Raw genomic sequence first — 17314 nt, forward strand, 5'->3', positions numbered from 1 at the left:
TATTTATACAAAAACAATTTCTATTCGTTTACTTATATTATCGAACACATTATTTGATCAATTTACTGAAATATTTTAATTTTAAGTGTACAACAAAAATTCTGAAAAATATTTCAACAATTTCATGACTTTCAACGCTTCATCACGAACCTTCATCTAACGTATTAACAACCGTTCAAATTGTAAATACGATCGAATTAAATTTCTTTCCAATGTTACCAAAATTTCAAATGTTGATGCCCAAATGAAGTGTGCGATTATCTGCGATAAAATAATGAGATTTCATATTATCGTAAAAAGAAAAAAAAAAAACAAACATGTCGAAAACGATTGGGAAAGGATAATAAAGAGATTCGAGAGATTAATAATCGAATTTATTTATCTACTCAAACAATAAGAACACTTCCATCTCGCGGAATGGCGACCAACGTGCCCGTTTCGCGTGTGTACGATGATTTGCGCACGCGTTCGAAACTTATCGATGAGGAAAACCAGACCCCAAGAGGGGAGAGAGAGAAAGAGAGAGAGAGAGAGAGGAAGAGAACGTGATGGAGAAGGGAAGAACGAATGGGTCGGGTGGTAGTAATCGAGAGTGGGATAAGGAGAGGAAGAGAACGGGGGTTGGAAAAGGAAGGAATGAAGGAAGGAAGGAAGAAAGAAAGAAAAAAAGAAAGAAAGAAGAGAAGGCAACAGGACGAGAAATGTTTCTCAGTCGGTGGTAGACCCCGCGTTCGTTAAGTGATAAATTAAGTTTATCCTAATAGTTGGATTTTATGATTTTTCTAACGTGCAACGAAATAAATCAAGGTCACGAAAAGACCCTACCTCGTAGAGTAACTTGCAGTAATTGCAATCGTTTTTTTTAATTGTTGTTCTTTTTGCTCGTTCAACTCGTGAAATACGAAGATAAAGAAAGAAAACTGGGAGACCGGTACATACAGTAGTCGCGGAGGACGACAGGATCAACTACGGAAAAGTATTAACGATTAAATCAAAATGGTCATCGAAAAGAGAATCAACATTGAAAAACCTTATTGGGATCAGAGTACTTATCGTGGTAGAGCACTGCATTTTCTTACGATTACCAATCCTCTAAATGTTTTCGCATCGAATAAATCTCTCGAACGTGCACGAGACATCGTTACGGGATACAGGTAGTTGGTATTTTTTTCTTTTCTTTACCCTCCCCCCTCCCTTCCCCCAATCTACCAAACAATTATAAATAAATTTTCGAATTTAACGATTTGTATCGTTATCTGACATTACTCGATCTGCTTGTTTACTTTATACAATATACAATATATATGTGATATTAATATTTATCCTGTATAATCATAGGAACGGATATTCTCTAAGGGAATTAGGTATAACCGAAAATGAATTATGGAAAGAAAAATATTTATTCGACAGCGCTTATCATCCAGATACAGGAGAAAAGATGCTCTTGATCGGTCGTATGAGTGCCCAAGTGCCGATGAACATGACCATAACCGGTTTGATGATGACGTTTTACAAGTATGTATATGTAAAGAACGTCCGAGAAACTGTTTAGAAAATATGTGATAAAATTTTCACTTATTAGAATTAGATCGATTTAGTCAATAACGCGAAAGTTCAAAACTTACGATAAGATTCGTTTACGACTTTTGACCTGTTTTCCTTATTTCCATTGTGACTTATTGTTAATTACGAATGAAGTCATGAATAATATATATATATATATATATATACATATATTATATACATATCTTATATACATATATTAAGAGAAAAATGAAATAAATTGATTGACGTTATCGAACACGAATATTCCGCATCGCGATAAACGATAAAAAAATATTTGTCTCGCTGTTAGATCAACACTTGACACTAGTTTTTTTTCTTTTTTTTTTTTGCTTTTTTTCTCTATTTATTGTAGTTACGAAATAATAATTTTGTGTTATATTCGATAGATCAACACCGGCAGTGATATTTTGGCAATGGTGTAACCAATCGTTCAACGCTATAGTAAATTATACGAATCGGAGTGGTAAATGTCCAATACCGAAAGATAAATTAATTCAAAGTTATATTGGTGCTACTGGAGGAGCAGTGATAACAGCCCTAATTCTAAATAAACTGGCACGAAGTGGCCCGGCCTTGGCCGGTCGTCTTGTACCACTGGCAGCCGTGGCCGCCGCCAATTGCGTTAACATTCCATTAATGAGGATTACTGAACTTCAAAATGGCATTGAGTTACAAAACGAATCCGGCAAAGAGGTCGGCAAGAGCAAATCAGCAGCTCAAAGGGCCATCACTACAGTCACGTTATCGCGTATTCTTATGGCTTCCCCTAGCATGGGTACGATAATAGATAAATATATTTACTATCTAAGTCGTAAGATATGAACACGATACTAATTAAAATCGAGTATTCAAAAATCACATAATATTTTAAGTCGTTTACACAAATTTCTTGCTATTTTTTCTTAAGAAGTTTTACACGATTAACAGTTTTACACGATTAGAGAATGATTTTCTTTATTTTTCTTTTTCTGTTTTCTTTACAGTACTCTCACCGATCCTAATGAACTACATAGAAAAACGTAATCTATTAAGAAAAGCTAGATGGGTTTCAGCACCGATTCAAGTTATTATATGCGGAATCTGTTTAACATTCGCGACGCCACTATGCTGTGCTCTTTTCGTTCAACGAGTACCGATAAACGTCGACAAACTGGAACCTAATGTGCAACAAATGATACGATCTAAGGATCCTAATATTCAAACGGTTTACTATAACAAAGGCCTGTAAACGAGCACGCCTGGAATTAGAAATTCAACGAATTGTGTTCCTACTGATTAAAAAACAATGTATTCATTTAATCAATGCAAATTAAATAGATAAATAATTAATTGTTTCTGGAGATAGATGGATTTTATAAATATTTCTATTTGCATTTATGAAAATTACACGCTATTGATATAATTTAATCTTTAAATATTAAGTATCAAATACCATTGATCTCAAATATTCGGAATATCCGAATTAAAAAATAATAATGAAGACAATAAAAGAAGAATTGCGATAAATCATAAAGAATATTTTTTATTACTTGCATGTATATATTTACTATAAGGTTAATGTGAATATAATGATTTAACTAAGACTATTTAGATTACAAACAATAGTTTGAGGTGCAATAACCACACCTTGTGCATCAAGCCTTTTAATTTTTTTCGGTGGTTTTATCTTCCTTCCAAATCTTCCGGTTTTTCGTTGCCAAAGACCACTTTTTGGACGATTACCAAGTTCGCGATTTTTTTGAGCGCTACCAATTGGCGTAGAACCGTGTAAAATGTTTGACAAACGTCCTACCACTGCCATACAATTATTGTCGAAACTAAACTTTCTCTTGCTAGGTACTTGGACAACCATCCTGTCCGGACCATCTACTTGAATTATTTTACCTGTGGTTCCAGCCGAGTGTATGTATTTTGATCCTGATCCAGGAAACCGTTCAATGCAACATACATTGGTGCCAATCGGTAGAGCACCTAAGGGATAAGCATCGCCTTCCTTTGCCCTTACAGGATTACGCGGAATACCTCTATGTGTTCTTATTATATCTCCAGGTTTCATATTTTCTGTCGCTAAAATATACTTCAATTCGTCACCAGAACCAACGAGCGCTACGAAGGACGTCCTGCAACCATCCTTAAAAACTTCGATCACCCTTTCCTCTTTAGGTTTCTCGTTTAGATCACTAGGACCATCTCTAATCCAATTTATCCAATGATACTTGTATTTTATACCACCACCGAGACCTTTCACTACTACTCTTCCTGTAATACAAGACAACAATTCGATACGTTAGAAAATATTTTTAATTGAAAATAATTTTAATTACAAGTTATAATGAACATGAACTTCAAATTTAAGTACCACATATTACAGATAGATGTCACGAATAGTTAGATTGTATTAAACCTAATATATGTGTAATTGTTAGCATACATTCTTTTTCTTACTGTATAAATCAAACAAAAAACAACAAATCAGTTAAAAAGATATTTACCTGTTACAGGGTCTCGACCAGCTAAATTAGTAACCTTTAATGGTTCAATCGTATATTCATCTTTGTAATGTACGATTCTCTTGTAATATGTTCCTGGTGTACCTGGTTCTGGAAGTTTAATTAATTTCCAAACGTTTCTTTTAGATTGTAATTGACTGGAGATTGGTAACGATTTAGCAAAAGAATTAAATAATTGTTCACTGACAACACGCCGCAGTAACGTTAAGGTAGACATTTTTAAAAATTCCCTCTATGGAAAAAAAGCGAAGTTATAGAATATTTTATGCTCGATCGTTAACAGATCTAAACTTATTCCAAATAATACAGAAGTACATAAAAGCTCACAAATTCCCTTTTTTATCTAACCAGAATCATCTTAGTTACTACCAGGACCACCAGTGGGCGATAGTAGGTACTTAAAACGATGTCAGTACAATACTATCCAAGAATACAGTATTCTTTGATAGAATATGATAGTATAGGATAGTATATGATATATTTTTTCATAGTATATGTATTATACTTATATTGTAATAGAATTTTAAATAATTATATTTAATTTCAATAAATCGCTCCTAGAAATAGCAATAACAAAAATCTATTATAACAGGACAAAGTCCTAATAAAATGAGGAAGAAGAAGAAGAAGATATTTAATTTTTAATGTATAAACATGTGTGCCCCTTCATAAATCCATTTATACATATATTTTAAAAAGTAATTATTTAAGGCGTTCAAATAGAAATAAATCTCAAAGGTTTGTTGTTAAATCTAACGATTTGAAATATTGTTTAAACATATATGTTCTAGTATAAGCATTCCATATACTTATTAACATACTTTAAATATATATTAAATAATTTCGATGTGATATTCTTTTCGATGAAAATTTTCCCCTCCGAAGTCACCACTGCACAGAAACGTTAAAACAAATGTACATTTGTTTAAACAATTACGTAAAATTAGAAAAATGTAAAATCAAAACGTTATAATCTTAATTTCTATTTAATACAATTAATATTTTCGTTATACACACATGCGCAACTTTTAGAAAGCCATATAAACAATTTTCGATAGAAAAAACTTTTCTATGTGACAACGTATCAGTCTAACAGAAGATTTCGAAGAGGAAAGAACATCGATAGCTAAATCCATGCTTTTGGATTACAATATACAATTCCAGCGATTAATTAACAATTATTTTAATACTCTAATAAACTTTATTTATATTTAAAATTAGTTTAAACGCATATACATTGTTTTAAACATTACATACTTATTAAAGTACTTCGAATAGAAAACAATTTTGATACGTTATTAATTTATGATTTTTCTATATGACNTTCTATTTGAACGCCTTAAATAATTACTTTTTAAAATATATGTATAAATGGATTTATGAAGGGGCACACATGTTTATACATTAAAAATTAAATATATTTATTTAAAATTTGATTATAATAGAACTATACTAATTATACTTATCAAAGAATATATCATATGATAAAAAAAATGATGCTGGGTAGATAAAAAAGGGGACTTGTGAGTTTCTATATACTTCATCATCGGTTGCGGTTCTATACCAACTTTTTTGTGCTACTTCTGTACTCTTTGCTTCTGTATTCTTTGCCTATTCTTAATGCTCAGTCAATAATATAGGAAATAATAAAAAATAATGTTGAAGGGAAAAAAAAGATAAAATATGTTATTAATTAACCGATTTCATATATGATACATCTTTATTAAGTTACTTTCTTTCATAACATTATTTTAAATAATTCCAATTTATAGGACACAAAGTAAAATATGATTATTACTTTGCTTCTTCTTTGAGGATTTCAATTTCACTAGCAATTGCTTTCAAATCAGAATCAATGCTTCGACGGAATGACGAATCAACAGTAGAAAATCGACAGCTCGGGTCTATGAAACACGAATCTGCAAATAAATTAATATAGCAAAATATAGATACAATTTCTACTTTAACATATTATTTTAATTTTAAATATACCTTGGGAACAACAAATTCCACCTGCACCACATCTTCCTTTATTTCCATTGCACATCGCAAAGCCCGCCATGCAAGGACTCGAATCAAACTGTTCTTTTCTGCATTTTTGTGTTTGTGACGTACCAATGTGACAACCAAAGGTAGGGCCACAACAAATATTAGGTCCAAAACACTGACCCAGTTGACTGGGTCCACAGGGAAGGCACTAATTATTAGAAAAAGAATACAATGAACCCAAAATAAATTGCAGTTTAAAAAAGTGGAAAAAAATATACTTTATAATTTAATTATTATTATTATTATTATTTGATAACTATAAACTATACTTCTCTAATAGGACTTTCCGGAACTTCAATATCTCCCCTCTTCCCGCCACGAGGACAATTTGTAATTAGACATGCCGAAGATATAAAAATAAAAGAAGTAAATATAAGAATTTTTTTCGTCATATTTTCAATTAAATCTTTAACTAGACTATTTGAACGTCCTGTTGGATGTTCGAAGACGAACTGTGATAAATCGTCCACACGGCAATGTATTTATATTGTCAGATCAGTAATATTTAGTATTCCGATGTGCTTTCTACGGATATTTTAACAATAAAGCACTCTAAGGATTATGGGGATGAAATCGGTGTACGTAAATTCTTATATTATATTGTATGTATTTTATTCACTATATAGTCTCCAAATCGAAAAATGCATTAAGAATCCGCCATTGTTCGGAATCAAAGCTTTAATCTACATACATACATTCGCGTGCGCGAGAGAGAGAAAATAAATCTTAGTAAAATATAAAAAAAGGATAAATTTATGAACTTCTTATTTATAAAACCTATTCCTTATTTATGTCTCTCTCACTTTCTTTGCAAATACGTAAGATCAAAATGTTTAGCAAGTACTACTAATATCTTCGACCTTCATTTTATTTATTAACTTTGTTTTGACTTTTCTTAGTTTCTCATTCGTAGTAGGAGATAGCTTAATCTTCTTTCTTAATATTTGGAATTTATTAAATCTCGTTAGAATCGGAGATTTAAATTTACGACTAATTAATTTCTGTCGTTTTATTGAAGTTTTCTTATTGATTTCACCAACATTTTTCTCTAATGATTTCTTACTAATTGATGATTTTTTATTTTTATTCTTTAATTTTGGTATAGATGATTTACTTGATTTTTCATTGAAATCAATACTAGGGCTTGTATTCTTCTTTCTCTTTTTGATTAGAGTACTATCTTTGTTAGAAATCATCTTACGTTTTCCTAATTTCTTTAATTTGTTTTCTGGTTCTTCGTTACTAGCTTCACAATTGTTTTTTGTATGACCTATGAATAACGTAGATTATTAAATCAAAAAAAATTGTAGTTAAATAAGAATTATTGAATTTTAGGAGGTATACCTAATTTGTTACATTTGAAACAACGTCCTGAAATTTTCCATTTTTGATTGCATTCATGATTCTTTAAAAGACATCTTTGACAAGTATGGCAGTGTGTCCAAGTTGGTTTAACACAACGATTGCATTTATTGCAATGTATGTATGTTCTTCCATCTTTAGAAGTACATGATTTACATTTCTTGCAGTGTTTATTTTCATTGGAAACCCATTTCTGACATATTTTGCAATATTTATAACCATCCGATTCAGGAAGTTTTAATAAACTCAAAGGTATATTAGTGAATATTCTAATCGGTGATCCATAATTTCTTCCAGTACGATCTGTTTTAAAAAGTTGATGATTTTCGTAATCAACTTTGTAATCTGACATTTTTAATTCTCTTAAACCGCCAGTAACATTAGGTGGATTGGATTTTTCTCTTATAATGGGTTCCATAAAATATGGAAATATAAACATAATCTTCAAATGATCGCCGTCGCTTTCAATTTTGTTTAACTGTTTATGCAGATCAGAAATCTTCCTTATGGTTTGGGATATGAGTTCTACGCGACCACCAAATGGTGGATCACATATTAAGTACAAATCTTTACCGTTGTTTCGTGTAAGGAAATCTTTGAATACAAGTTGAGCATTGTCGTTGAAAAAATAATGATTGAATAAATTGTACCATGCGTAATGCATTGGGCTAAAAAAATTATGCTGAAAAAACAAATAAATCATTGCTATTATTGATATTAGCATAACCCCTACGATTATTATTTTTATAAAAATACTTACAAATCTTCCATCGATATCAAGAAGTAAAGACCATATTTGATTGACCAAGTTTAGAGAAATGTATTCATGTATCCTAGGAGCACCGATGCAAAGAACTTGCTTTGCTTTAAGTTCTAACAACATGTTTATGATATCTTGAACAGATTTTTTAGAAAATAAATATTGAGCCTCTTTTTTGGAATTTTCCAAAGGTTTAAGCAATTCCGTTGGATGATGCATTTGATAATCAGTCAAACCTATGGTCATTTTATGATCACTATGTTTGTCTCTTTCATGAACAAGAATCAATCTCTCGCAATTATGGCAATAGGATCGATTTTCTGGACTGGTAGCAAACATCATATTTAAATGTATAAACAACTTCTGATGATCGTAGCTGTTATTCATTTTCTTTTTCTCTGTTTCCCATACAATTTGTTGATGTTTAGTTAACTGTTCTCCATATCTTAAATAAAACCGGCATTCTTTTCTATCACGACATGCCGAACAAACATAAGATCGTTTTATCAAACCGTTAACGTATTGTTCAAATAAAACAGCTGGTCCTATTAAAGACAAATTTAAATAAATTGTGATTAGAAAATTCATTTCTATAAATATGATTAAGATTGAAATACTTAATATTGATAATTAAATAAAAATTACCATGTTTACAATATAGCAATGGATATTTATCGATTTGAGAAAAAAATTTAATGTTATATATTTTTATTATTGTTTTAACTTTTTTTTTCTTTTCCTCTTTTTGTCCTTGCTTTTGTGCTTGTTTTTTCTCTTCCTCTTTTTGTTCTTGCTTTAGTGCTTGTTTTTTCTCTTCCTCTTTTTGTTCTTGCTTTATTGCTTGTTTTTTCTCTTCCTCTTTTTGTTCTTGCTCTTGTGCTTGTTTTTTCTCTTCTTCCTCCATTGTAATAATCTAATGAATGAATCTAGACAAAACTAGAGTCCACATTTACTATATGTATAACGGAGCTATATACAAGGAGGACGATCGAGATAGGCGTTTGCCTCGAATTTGTGTTGTTGAAAATGATTGAATGTAGAGTACGATAATTATCCACGAGGGCGGCGGTGATGTTCTTAAGTTTGATTTAAGTACGTGTGATTTTATAAATAAACAAATGAAATTAATAGTTCTCTTTGATGTTTTTGTTTTAATTACGAAGCTTTGTTGTTCTAATCACGAAGCTTCGTTGTTCTAATCACGAAGCCTTAATTTTTTTACAAATGTGAATTGTAATTGAATTTTTTGTTTAAGATGGTGAAATATTGTGTTGTGGTGGATTGCATTAACAGTAAAGAAAACAAGTCAGATCCAGCGAATCGACGCGCTCTCTAGTAGCAATAGAAATCATCCTTTCATTATGAATATTGTAGCCACATTTATAACACAGCGATCGTCCTCCTTGTATACAGGCTCCATGATATGTATGCTCAGGGACGGCACTATGAACTGCAACGTCCCTTATCTTTTTTCGATACAAGCTAATATTTATGAATTTTTTTAAAGCACCCTATTGCAACGCGAAATTTATTGATTTACATTTATAAATAAATGTTTATATGTCTCTTTATGTATTTAAAACTTAACAAAAAAAAATAATTAACATTTATATATATAATTTTAATAAATTGTGTTGACTGGCCACGAGTAAACTCGTGTCGTCATGCCAAAACCAAAACTCTGAAAAAAAACTACAATAAAATGATTAAAATAAACCAAATTTTATATTAAAGATATTAATTTAAATTGATAAATTAATTGCACAAAAAAAGAGTGCAAATATTAAAATAGTTTCGTACGATAAGTTACAAAAAATATATATAAATACAATCGTGCATATTAAATTAAATTAAGGTATTGCATAAACCAAATGTAAACATTGAATTATTAATCTCTTTTTATCGGGACTGCTGTTTTTAAGATGACTTGATTTTGACCAAGTCCAAAAAGCGAAAAATAAAGGATAACATATTATTTTATATCATACAGAAAAAATTGCTGATATACTACTGAGCTTATATAATGCAACGTATCTTGTGAAACAGCTTTAGTCTAAAACGAAACACGAAGCCAATTGTTGGTTTTTTGACGTTTATTGCACTTCAAAATGACATCGACAAGTACTTTTGATTCTAATTGTATGACTCTTACGAGATTTGTTCTTGCCGAACAACGTAAGTTTCCTACAGCAACCGGTGATCTTAGTCAATTGTTAAACAACATACAAACTGCTGTAAAAGCTGTTAGTTCGGTTGTTAGAAAGGCCGGCATTGCGAATATGTAAGTATCATTTTCAATTTTATAAATAACTCATAGGTATTCAAAGTAGATAAAGTTAGTTTGTCGCAACCCTGTATTTATAAAGAAATGTCCATGTGACAATTGAAGAATAAATGTGACAAACATAAACAAAACAAAGAAATATACAATTTTATCAAATAATTATGAAGTAAACAATTATCGACTGCAACAAAAAATCAATTATTTTGTTTTTTTAATAAAAATTTGACAGAAGAAAGAAAATTGTTTCTATTTTAGGGTCAAAACTTTTCAAGCCATTCGCGTACAACGAGTAACTCAAAAAGTTCATGCAGATTTATAAATATGTACATATTTATAAATCCAATACGTGAAATAATTTTTTTTTTTCTATAAAAGAAATTGTTTGATGATCTCATCATTTAATTAATAAAAAAGCGGAATAATCTATTTTTAAATTACTTTGATATAAATTTTTGACAATTACCAACTTGTTTACGTCTGGACAATATCTTCTACTGTATATTTTTTTTAATAAGAGCGCAACGATAAAGATATTATGTTGTTCGAAAAATATGAAAGATTAAAGTTTATCAAGTCTGTTGTCGATCTGTTCGTGTTTTTTATTTTCTATTAAGAAGAGAAAAAATAAAGGAACAATTGTAAAGAATCGCCAATCTTTATAATGAAATTTACTATTTATTTTATTTGATTTTTATACAGGTATGGTATAGCTGGTAATATAAATGTTCAAGGCGAAGAGGTAAAAAAATTAGATGTTTTAAGTAACGAGTTGTTCATTAACATGTTAAAATCTTCATTCACAACTTCCCTTCTTGTAAGCGAAGAAAATAATGATGCGATTGAAGTTGAAACGGAAAAACGTAGCAAATACGTCGTGTGCTTTGATCCTTTGGACGGTTCCTCGAATATCGATTGTTTGGTATCAGTTGGTTCGATATTCGGAATTTACAAAAAATTAGATAACACCGATAGTTCCAATATTTCTAACGCTCTTCAGCCAGGTAGAAATTTAGTTGCCGCTGGTTACGCTCTTTACGGTTCAGCCACTATGATCGTTCTTTCCATTGGACATGGTGTTAATGGTTTCATGTACGATCCAGCGATCGGAGAGTTCATTTTAACTGAAAAAAATATGTCCATACCAAATAGAGGAAATATTTATAGGTATATATAATATTTAATATATTATAATTATATCTAATTTATTAGATTATAATTTTTCAACAATATATTCATTGATAAAAATTAATTTTGCGAGACAGTATTAACGAAGGAAATGAAAGTTTATGGGATACTTCTATAAAAAATTATATACATTCGAAAAAGTATCCTAACAGTGGTAAACCGTACAGTGCACGATACGTTGGTTCGATGGTTGCTGATGTACATAGGACTATTAAATATGGAGGAATTTTTTTGTATCCTTCAACAAAGAGTAATCCAAATGGCAAGGTATTAATAACAAACTTGTTAAGAGATTCTAACAAGTTGAATCAATACTAATGAGATTAATTGAATTATATTTTTAGTTACGTCTCTTATATGAATGCATACCAATGGCTTATTTAATTAAAGAAGCAGGTGGTCTAGCATCAAATGGGGAAATAGATATTTTAGATATAGTTCCAGAAAGTATTCATCAAAGATCACCAATTTTCTTAGGATCTAAAGAGGATGTTCAAGAAGTATTACAGTTCATAAAGAACAAGGCCAAATCATAAAATCGATTTCATTATTTTAATATAAAATTTCTAATTGGGTATATTTAATAAAATAAGATCTTTGATAAGAATTTCTTTGTTTATTAATAAATGCAATATTGAATATTTCGAATGATTTATTGAATAACACAACGAACACATGAAAATTATTGTATCGGACGTAAGTTTCAAATAAAAAATTTGTGAAATTAACTATTATTATGTATATAATATTGGTGCATATATACCACATTATTACATTTTATATTTAATTACTTATATAAGTATTATATATTTCTTATGCTATATATCTGTCTATATATATATATCAAACATTCTTACACATTCTTCTTGTTGTCAATCATAATACACATTCATACTACCTAAACCACTATAGAATTCTACAGTAGCAAACGAATGAACTATCATACTAAGAATTTTTGTAGCACTGTTAACGAGATAGTTCCATTTTGTTGTTAAAATTGACACAGGCGAGAACAATATCGTTAAACACCATCTGTCATTTCACATTAAGTTTAGGTATCGCAAATATATGCTTTCCTGGCAATATTTATCATGCACTGGAGGATTATGTACACAATTTACAGGGCGATTTTTCTAGCTCGACAATTGCTTTCAAATTATTAACTGCAATCGATACATATCCCAGAAAGTTATTCTTACAACACATTTGAGCCAATATCTTCTAATTTTTTAATGGTGAACTTTGTCTGTATGAGAACATATTACAAAGAAATAAATAATAATTAACAAAGAAAGTTGGCATTTAATTAACGAAATTGATTTTATATACATTTAATAAAATAATATATATTTTTCTGTTCTTAAATCTGGGCGTGTAAAACGACAACTGGTGTTTAAGCAGCTATGTGCAAAAAAATTTGTTGAGGATTTTTTTTTTTACCATTAGTTTTTCTCCTCTTTCTTTTCTTGAGGTTGTTCTTGACTTTGGTTACTGCTATCGCTACTGCTACCGCTACCGCTACCGCTGCTGCTGCTTTCTCTTTCTGCCGCCATCTGCATCAATCATAGGTTGATTTAGATTAGGAAAATTATATAAGATAAGTGGAAGTAAATATTTGAACAATTTTTAGTCAAGATTTTTAAATTTATCTGTTACGCTTACTTTTTTATATGCCATTTCGAACAATTTCAAACTTGCTTGTTGCAATTCATTGGTTTGTTTCTTGATTTCCTCGGGATCCATTTCATCTTTTCGGGCTAATGCCTCTCTTGTCTTGGCAACCAATTCTTTCAATTTGTCACACTAAAAATAAATCAAATTAATAATTAATTATAGACATAAAAAATATAAAAAAATCATTAAAATTACTATACCTCTTCTTGTGGAAGTTGTGCCTTGAATTCTTCTAATTTCGATTCCGTGTCGTGGATAATTCCTTCAGCTTGATTAACAGCTTCTACTCTTTCTTTCTTGATCTTATCTGCTTTAGCATATTGTTCGGCATTCTTTACCATATTTTCTATTTCGTCCTTGCTCAGACCACCACTGGATTGAATTACAACTGCAAATAAAAATCAGAGGTTTAAGTATTTTTAGATCGATATAATTTTTTATTTATTATATTTAAAATATTTAAATTTAACTCAGTTAAAGATTTCCACATATTTTACTCAACTTTGGAGTAAATTTTGGAGACGAAAAATAAAAGCATCATAGTAATAATAAAATAAATAATTTTTGAAAGACAAGAAATAATACTTTTACGTACTTTGTTGTTCCTTGCCAGTACCCTTGTCCCTAGCGGATACATGAACGATACCATTTGCATCAATATCAAACGTTACTTCAATCTGAGGAACTCCTCTTGGCGCGGGAGGAATTCCGACTAATGTGAACTGACCCAAAAGTTTATTGTCAGACGCCATTTCTCGTTCGCCTTGATGAACCTTAATTTCTACTTGAGTTTGACCATCCGCTGCTGTAGAAAATACTTGACTTTTCTTCGTAGGAATAGTCGTGTTTCGTGAAATCAATTTTGTAAAGACACCGCCAAGTGTTTCGATACCTATGAGGAATAAATAAAAGTAATAATAAAATATAAGTAATTCGTATAATTAAGAAATATTATTTTAATGAACAATCAGTAATACAATATCCTCATAATGATCAGAGAGAAGATTAGACTATTAAACATCATTTGTTAAAAATAACAATTAACGAGAAATGCATAAAAATCTTACCCAATGAAAGAGGTGTAACGTCGAGAAGAAGAACATCGGTAACATCTCCAGCAAGTACACCACCCTGAACAGCAGCACCAACAGCAACAGCTTCATCGGGATTAACAGCTTTCGAAGGCTGTCGACCGAAAATTTCTTGAACTGTTTGTTGAACCTTAGGTACTCTAGTCATTCCTCCAACCAAAAGTACTTCCCCAATGTCAGATTTGGATACTTCAGCATCGGTAAGAGCTTTTTGACATGGTTGTATAGTACGTTTGATAAGATCACCAACAAGACTTTCAAATTTGCTTCTTGTGAGTTTAAGATTCAAGTGTTTAGGGCCACTAGAATCCATAGTTAAGTATGGTAGATTAATATCGGTTTGCAAAGAGCTTGATAATTCAATTTTTGCTTTTTCAGCTGCTTCCTTTAATCGTTGCATAGCCATAGCATCTTTAGCTACGTCTATACCTTGCTATAAATAATTAATCATAAATTATGTTATGAATGAATTATTTTCTACTATTCCTTAAATCATTTCAATTGATTAATCTACATACGTCTTTTTTAAATTCGGACGCCAAATAATTAACTAACGCATTATCAAAATCTTCTCCTCCCAAAAATGTGTCTCCATTAGTTGATTTAACTTCAAAAACACCTTTTTGAATTTCTAAAATCGAGATATCGAAAGTACCGCCACCCAAATCGTATACTGCAATACTATAAACAAATATAAACATTAATTAAAAAATTAGTATACATGTATAATTAGTAATAAATTATATAGAAGTATACTTACATTTTGTCAGCCGTTTTATCCATACCGTATGCAAGTGCAGCAGCGGTAGGTTCGTTGATCACTCTAAGTACATTCAATCCAGCAATTTGACCAGCATCTTTCGTAGCTTGTCTTTGCGAATCATTGAAATATGCAGGTACAGTGATAACTGCATTTTTAGCCGGTGTATTAAGATAAGCCTCTGCAGTTTCTTTCATTTTCATAAGCACGAAAGCACCTATTTGACTGGGGGAATACAATTTTCCATCTCCTCCTTGTACCCATGCATCTCCGTTAGATGCTTTAACGATTTTATAAGATACCGTCTTCCTATAATAAAATATAATACATGATAAATATTAAGTAAATTGATGATTCTAAGTTGGAGAATCCTACAATAAAAAAAGTATTGAAAATTATATAAATTATTTACATGTCTTTCTTCACTTCAGGATCATCGAATTTTCTCCCAATGAGTCGTTTGGTTGCATAAAATGTATTAGAAGAGTTTGTAACTGCTTGACGTTTGGCAGGCATACCAATTAAACGTTCATTCTCTGAAATCATATAAACTCATTATTAACATTTTATTCAATCTAAACTGTATGAAGACAAATTAAAAAACAGTTATATTAAAATATTTGTTAAAATAATGAAATAAATAACATTAGGTACAATTACCTTTTGAAAATGCAACGTAAGATGGTGTCGTTCGTGAACCTTCTGAATTTTCAATAACCTTAGCCTGTTTACCTTCCATCACTGCTACACAAGAAAATGTTGTACCAAGATCAATACCAATAACTGCCCCCTTAACACCCTCTGATCTAAAAATATTGAAAATAACTTTATTAATATACAAATTATAAAAATCCATCTAAGCATAGAAGATACCACATTTTAAAAATTATATTCGCTATTTAATGATTATAACAAAAGATTACTTACTTGTAACGACATTGTATGTCTGTGTAACGTTGAGGTACGACAACTCCGGGAGCTGCAGCCTACAAATCATTGATATATGAAATAAAAAACTTATATAAAAAGATATTTAAATAATATATATGTACACTAAAAGAACAATGAAATATATTAGAGATATAATTTACAATAGTATAAGTGATGAAACTTTATTGTATTCTTGCATCATTGATTCTAAAAGATTTATTTGAACCTTATTCATTATGGCTATTATAAAATCGTTAGCACAAAAGTATACTCGAAATAAAAGAAAAGCACGTGCCGGTTTCCGAACCAATAGCTAAGAATGTATTAAATGCGTTGTTACATTGATCAGCAATAATTGCCGTCAAATTTAACAAATTGATACGTAAAAATACATGGTACAATAAGTTATTATTGTTGAGTAATATAAAAATCATACATGATCGATAAGCGTTTTTTTTATAGTCAACGAATTCGTTTGGTAAGTCGGTGAGATATCGAAGTCGCCATCAAAACTTACATTTTTTAATATCGTACTAAATTGCTGTCTTCTAGCGATATCACAGCTGATGCTGTTACAGCTCCTGCTTAACAATCTAGCGGCAGCCAACATTTTTGTTAAATTCTTTTAATGTAGTATACTAATTTCGGTAAAAGAAAAGAGCCGGAAACCCAAAGACCAACTTCACGTGTAATGATGCAACTCTAGCAAGAACCTTAGGCGCACTATACACGCGCACTTCATATAGTTTTTGTGCAACGTTCGTGATGAATATCAAAGTTCTCGCATTGACCAATCGCCATTAACCCATGAAACTTTGAACCAATAGGAACTCGAGCTACTACGCCCTGCCCACTCGTGACTCTAGAACTATCCCGAACATTCGAAAAATATCTCGAATTAATCACGAAGATAAAGTTTATTTGCATGAAAGATTAAAATATTGTATTACCGTCTAAAAATTATTATAATTCTTTGTTATAATATCAATTTTATATAATATAGAGAATATAATTATTGGATTACTGATTCATAAAAGTATATAGATCAAAAGATTGTAAAAGAAGGTTTAAATTCATTAACTTAAGGAAAATTTTCTATTTTTAATGTAAACCAAAGATTGCAAAGTTTATATGTCTATATGA

The 17314-nt window shown here is 30.5% G+C and overlaps 6 protein-coding genes across 7 annotated transcripts; 2 read left to right on the forward strand and 4 right to left on the reverse strand.

Moving 5' to 3' along the window:
• Positions 1-623: 623 nt before the first annotated feature.
• On the forward strand, positions 624-3072 carry LOC106785315 (sideroflexin-1; the record flags this gene model as incomplete). Its single annotated transcript, XM_014745663.1, is given in 4 exon segments — positions 624-1154; positions 1339-1515; positions 1953-2341; positions 2550-3072. Coding segments are annotated over 4 exon segments (969 nt in total). The 3' UTR covers positions 2795-3072.
• On the reverse strand, positions 3063-4466 carry LOC106785320 (39S ribosomal protein L2, mitochondrial). The gene is made up of 2 exons (XM_014745677.1): positions 4059-4466; positions 3063-3825 (listed from the first exon to the last, which is right to left on the reverse strand). The coding sequence occupies exons 1-2, from the start codon at positions 4291-4293 to the stop codon at positions 3140-3142; spliced, it is 921 nt and encodes a 306-aa protein (XP_014601163.1). The 5' UTR covers positions 4294-4466; the 3' UTR covers positions 3063-3139.
• Positions 4467-5777: 1311 nt separating this feature from the next.
• On the reverse strand, positions 5778-6563 carry LOC106785236 (neurophysin 1-like). Its single transcript, XM_014745521.1, has 3 exons — positions 6395-6563; positions 6069-6273; positions 5778-5995 (listed from the first exon to the last, which is right to left on the reverse strand). Exons 1-3 carry the CDS (start codon positions 6515-6517, stop codon positions 5871-5873), a joined length of 453 nt encoding a protein of 150 aa, XP_014601007.1. The 5' UTR covers positions 6518-6563; the 3' UTR covers positions 5778-5870.
• Positions 6564-6721: 158 nt separating this feature from the next.
• LOC106785218 (zinc finger CCHC domain-containing protein 4) lies at positions 6722-9261 on the reverse strand. The gene is made up of 4 exons (XM_014745498.1): positions 8893-9261; positions 8248-8792; positions 7470-8169; positions 6722-7395 (listed from the first exon to the last, which is right to left on the reverse strand). Exons 1-4 carry the CDS (start codon positions 9149-9151, stop codon positions 6959-6961), a joined length of 1941 nt encoding a protein of 646 aa, XP_014600984.1. The 5' UTR covers positions 9152-9261; the 3' UTR covers positions 6722-6958.
• A 791-nt stretch (positions 9262-10052) lies between these two features.
• On the forward strand, positions 10053-12726 carry LOC106785228 (fructose-1,6-bisphosphatase 1). Its single transcript, XM_014745510.1, has 4 exons — positions 10053-10528; positions 11231-11695; positions 11794-11983; positions 12061-12726. The coding sequence occupies exons 1-4, from the start codon at positions 10356-10358 to the stop codon at positions 12250-12252; spliced, it is 1020 nt and encodes a 339-aa protein (XP_014600996.1). The 5' UTR covers positions 10053-10355; the 3' UTR covers positions 12253-12726.
• On the reverse strand, positions 11377-16901 carry LOC106785207 (heat shock 70 kDa protein cognate 5). Of its 2 annotated transcripts, XM_014745486.1 has the most exons (12): positions 16689-16901; positions 16169-16227; positions 15902-16047; positions 15654-15777; positions 15242-15550; positions 15000-15162; positions 14458-14914; positions 13986-14282; positions 13591-13778; positions 13379-13519; positions 13157-13269; positions 11377-11652 (listed from the first exon to the last, which is right to left on the reverse strand). In XM_014745486.1, exons 1-11 carry the CDS (start codon positions 16779-16781, stop codon positions 13159-13161), a joined length of 2088 nt encoding a protein of 695 aa, XP_014600972.1. In that variant the 5' UTR covers positions 16782-16901; the 3' UTR covers positions 11377-11652; positions 13157-13158. The 2 variants fall into 2 exon arrangements, with proteins under 2 accessions (XP_014600972.1, XP_014600964.1); XM_014745478.1 differs by lacking the exon at positions 11377-11652 and having other exon boundaries at positions 12354-13269.
• Between the last annotated feature and the right edge of the window lie 413 nt (positions 16902-17314).

This window comes from Polistes canadensis, unplaced genomic scaffold (assembly GCF_001313835.1).
Source record: "Polistes canadensis isolate GaletaPanama2010 unplaced genomic scaffold, ASM131383v1 scaffold_2, whole genome shotgun sequence".
Classification (NCBI taxonomy): domain Eukaryota; kingdom Metazoa; phylum Arthropoda; class Insecta; order Hymenoptera; family Vespidae; genus Polistes; species Polistes canadensis.

Bases quoted from the DNA above. Each gene is read 5' to 3' on its own strand.
- LOC106785320 (XM_014745677.1), bottom strand. From the start codon at position 4,293: ATGTCTACCTTAACGTTACTGCGGCGTGTTGTCAGTGAACAATTATTT. The intron at 3,826-4,058 runs GTAAATATCTTT...CTTGTATTACAG, and splicing joins TGGTCGAGACCCTGTAACAG to GAAGAGTAGTAGTGAAAGGT.
- LOC106785236 (XM_014745521.1), bottom strand. From the start codon at position 6,517: ATGACGAAAAAAATTCTTATATTTACTTCTTTTATTTTTATATCTTCG. The intron at 6,274-6,394 runs GTATAGTTTATA...TCTAATAATTAG, and splicing joins CGGAAAGTCCTATTAGAGAA to TGCCTTCCCTGTGGACCCAG. The intron at 5,996-6,068 runs GTATATTTAAAA...ATTTATTTGCAG, and splicing joins TGGAATTTGTTGTTCCCAAG to ATTCGTGTTTCATAGACCCG.
- LOC106785218 (XM_014745498.1), bottom strand. From the start codon at position 9,151: ATGGAGGAAGAAGAGAAAAAACAAGCACAAGAGCAAGAACAAAAAGAG. The intron at 8,170-8,247 runs GTAAGTATTTTT...TTGTTTTTTCAG, and splicing joins TTGATATCGATGGAAGATTT to CATAATTTTTTTAGCCCAAT. The intron at 7,396-7,469 runs GTATACCTCCTA...CGTTATTCATAG, and splicing joins TTTCAAATGTAACAAATTAG to GTCATACAAAAAACAATTGT.
- LOC106785228 (XM_014745510.1), top strand. From the start codon at position 10,356: ATGACATCGACAAGTACTTTTGATTCTAATTGTATGACTCTTACGAGA. The intron at 10,529-11,230 runs GTAAGTATCATT...ATTTTTATACAG, and splicing joins AAGGCCGGCATTGCGAATAT to GTATGGTATAGCTGGTAATA. The intron at 11,984-12,060 runs GTATTAATAACA...TTATATTTTTAG, and splicing joins AGAGTAATCCAAATGGCAAG to TTACGTCTCTTATATGAATG.
- LOC106785207 (XM_014745486.1), bottom strand. From the start codon at position 16,781: ATGTTGGCTGCCGCTAGATTGTTAAGCAGGAGCTGTAACAGCATCAGC. The intron at 15,778-15,901 runs GTAATTGTACCT...ATATGATTTCAG, and splicing joins TTACGTTGCATTTTCAAAAG to AGAATGAACGTTTAATTGGT. The intron at 14,915-14,999 runs GTATGTAGATTA...AATTATTTATAG, and splicing joins CGTCCGAATTTAAAAAAGAC to CAAGGTATAGACGTAGCTAA.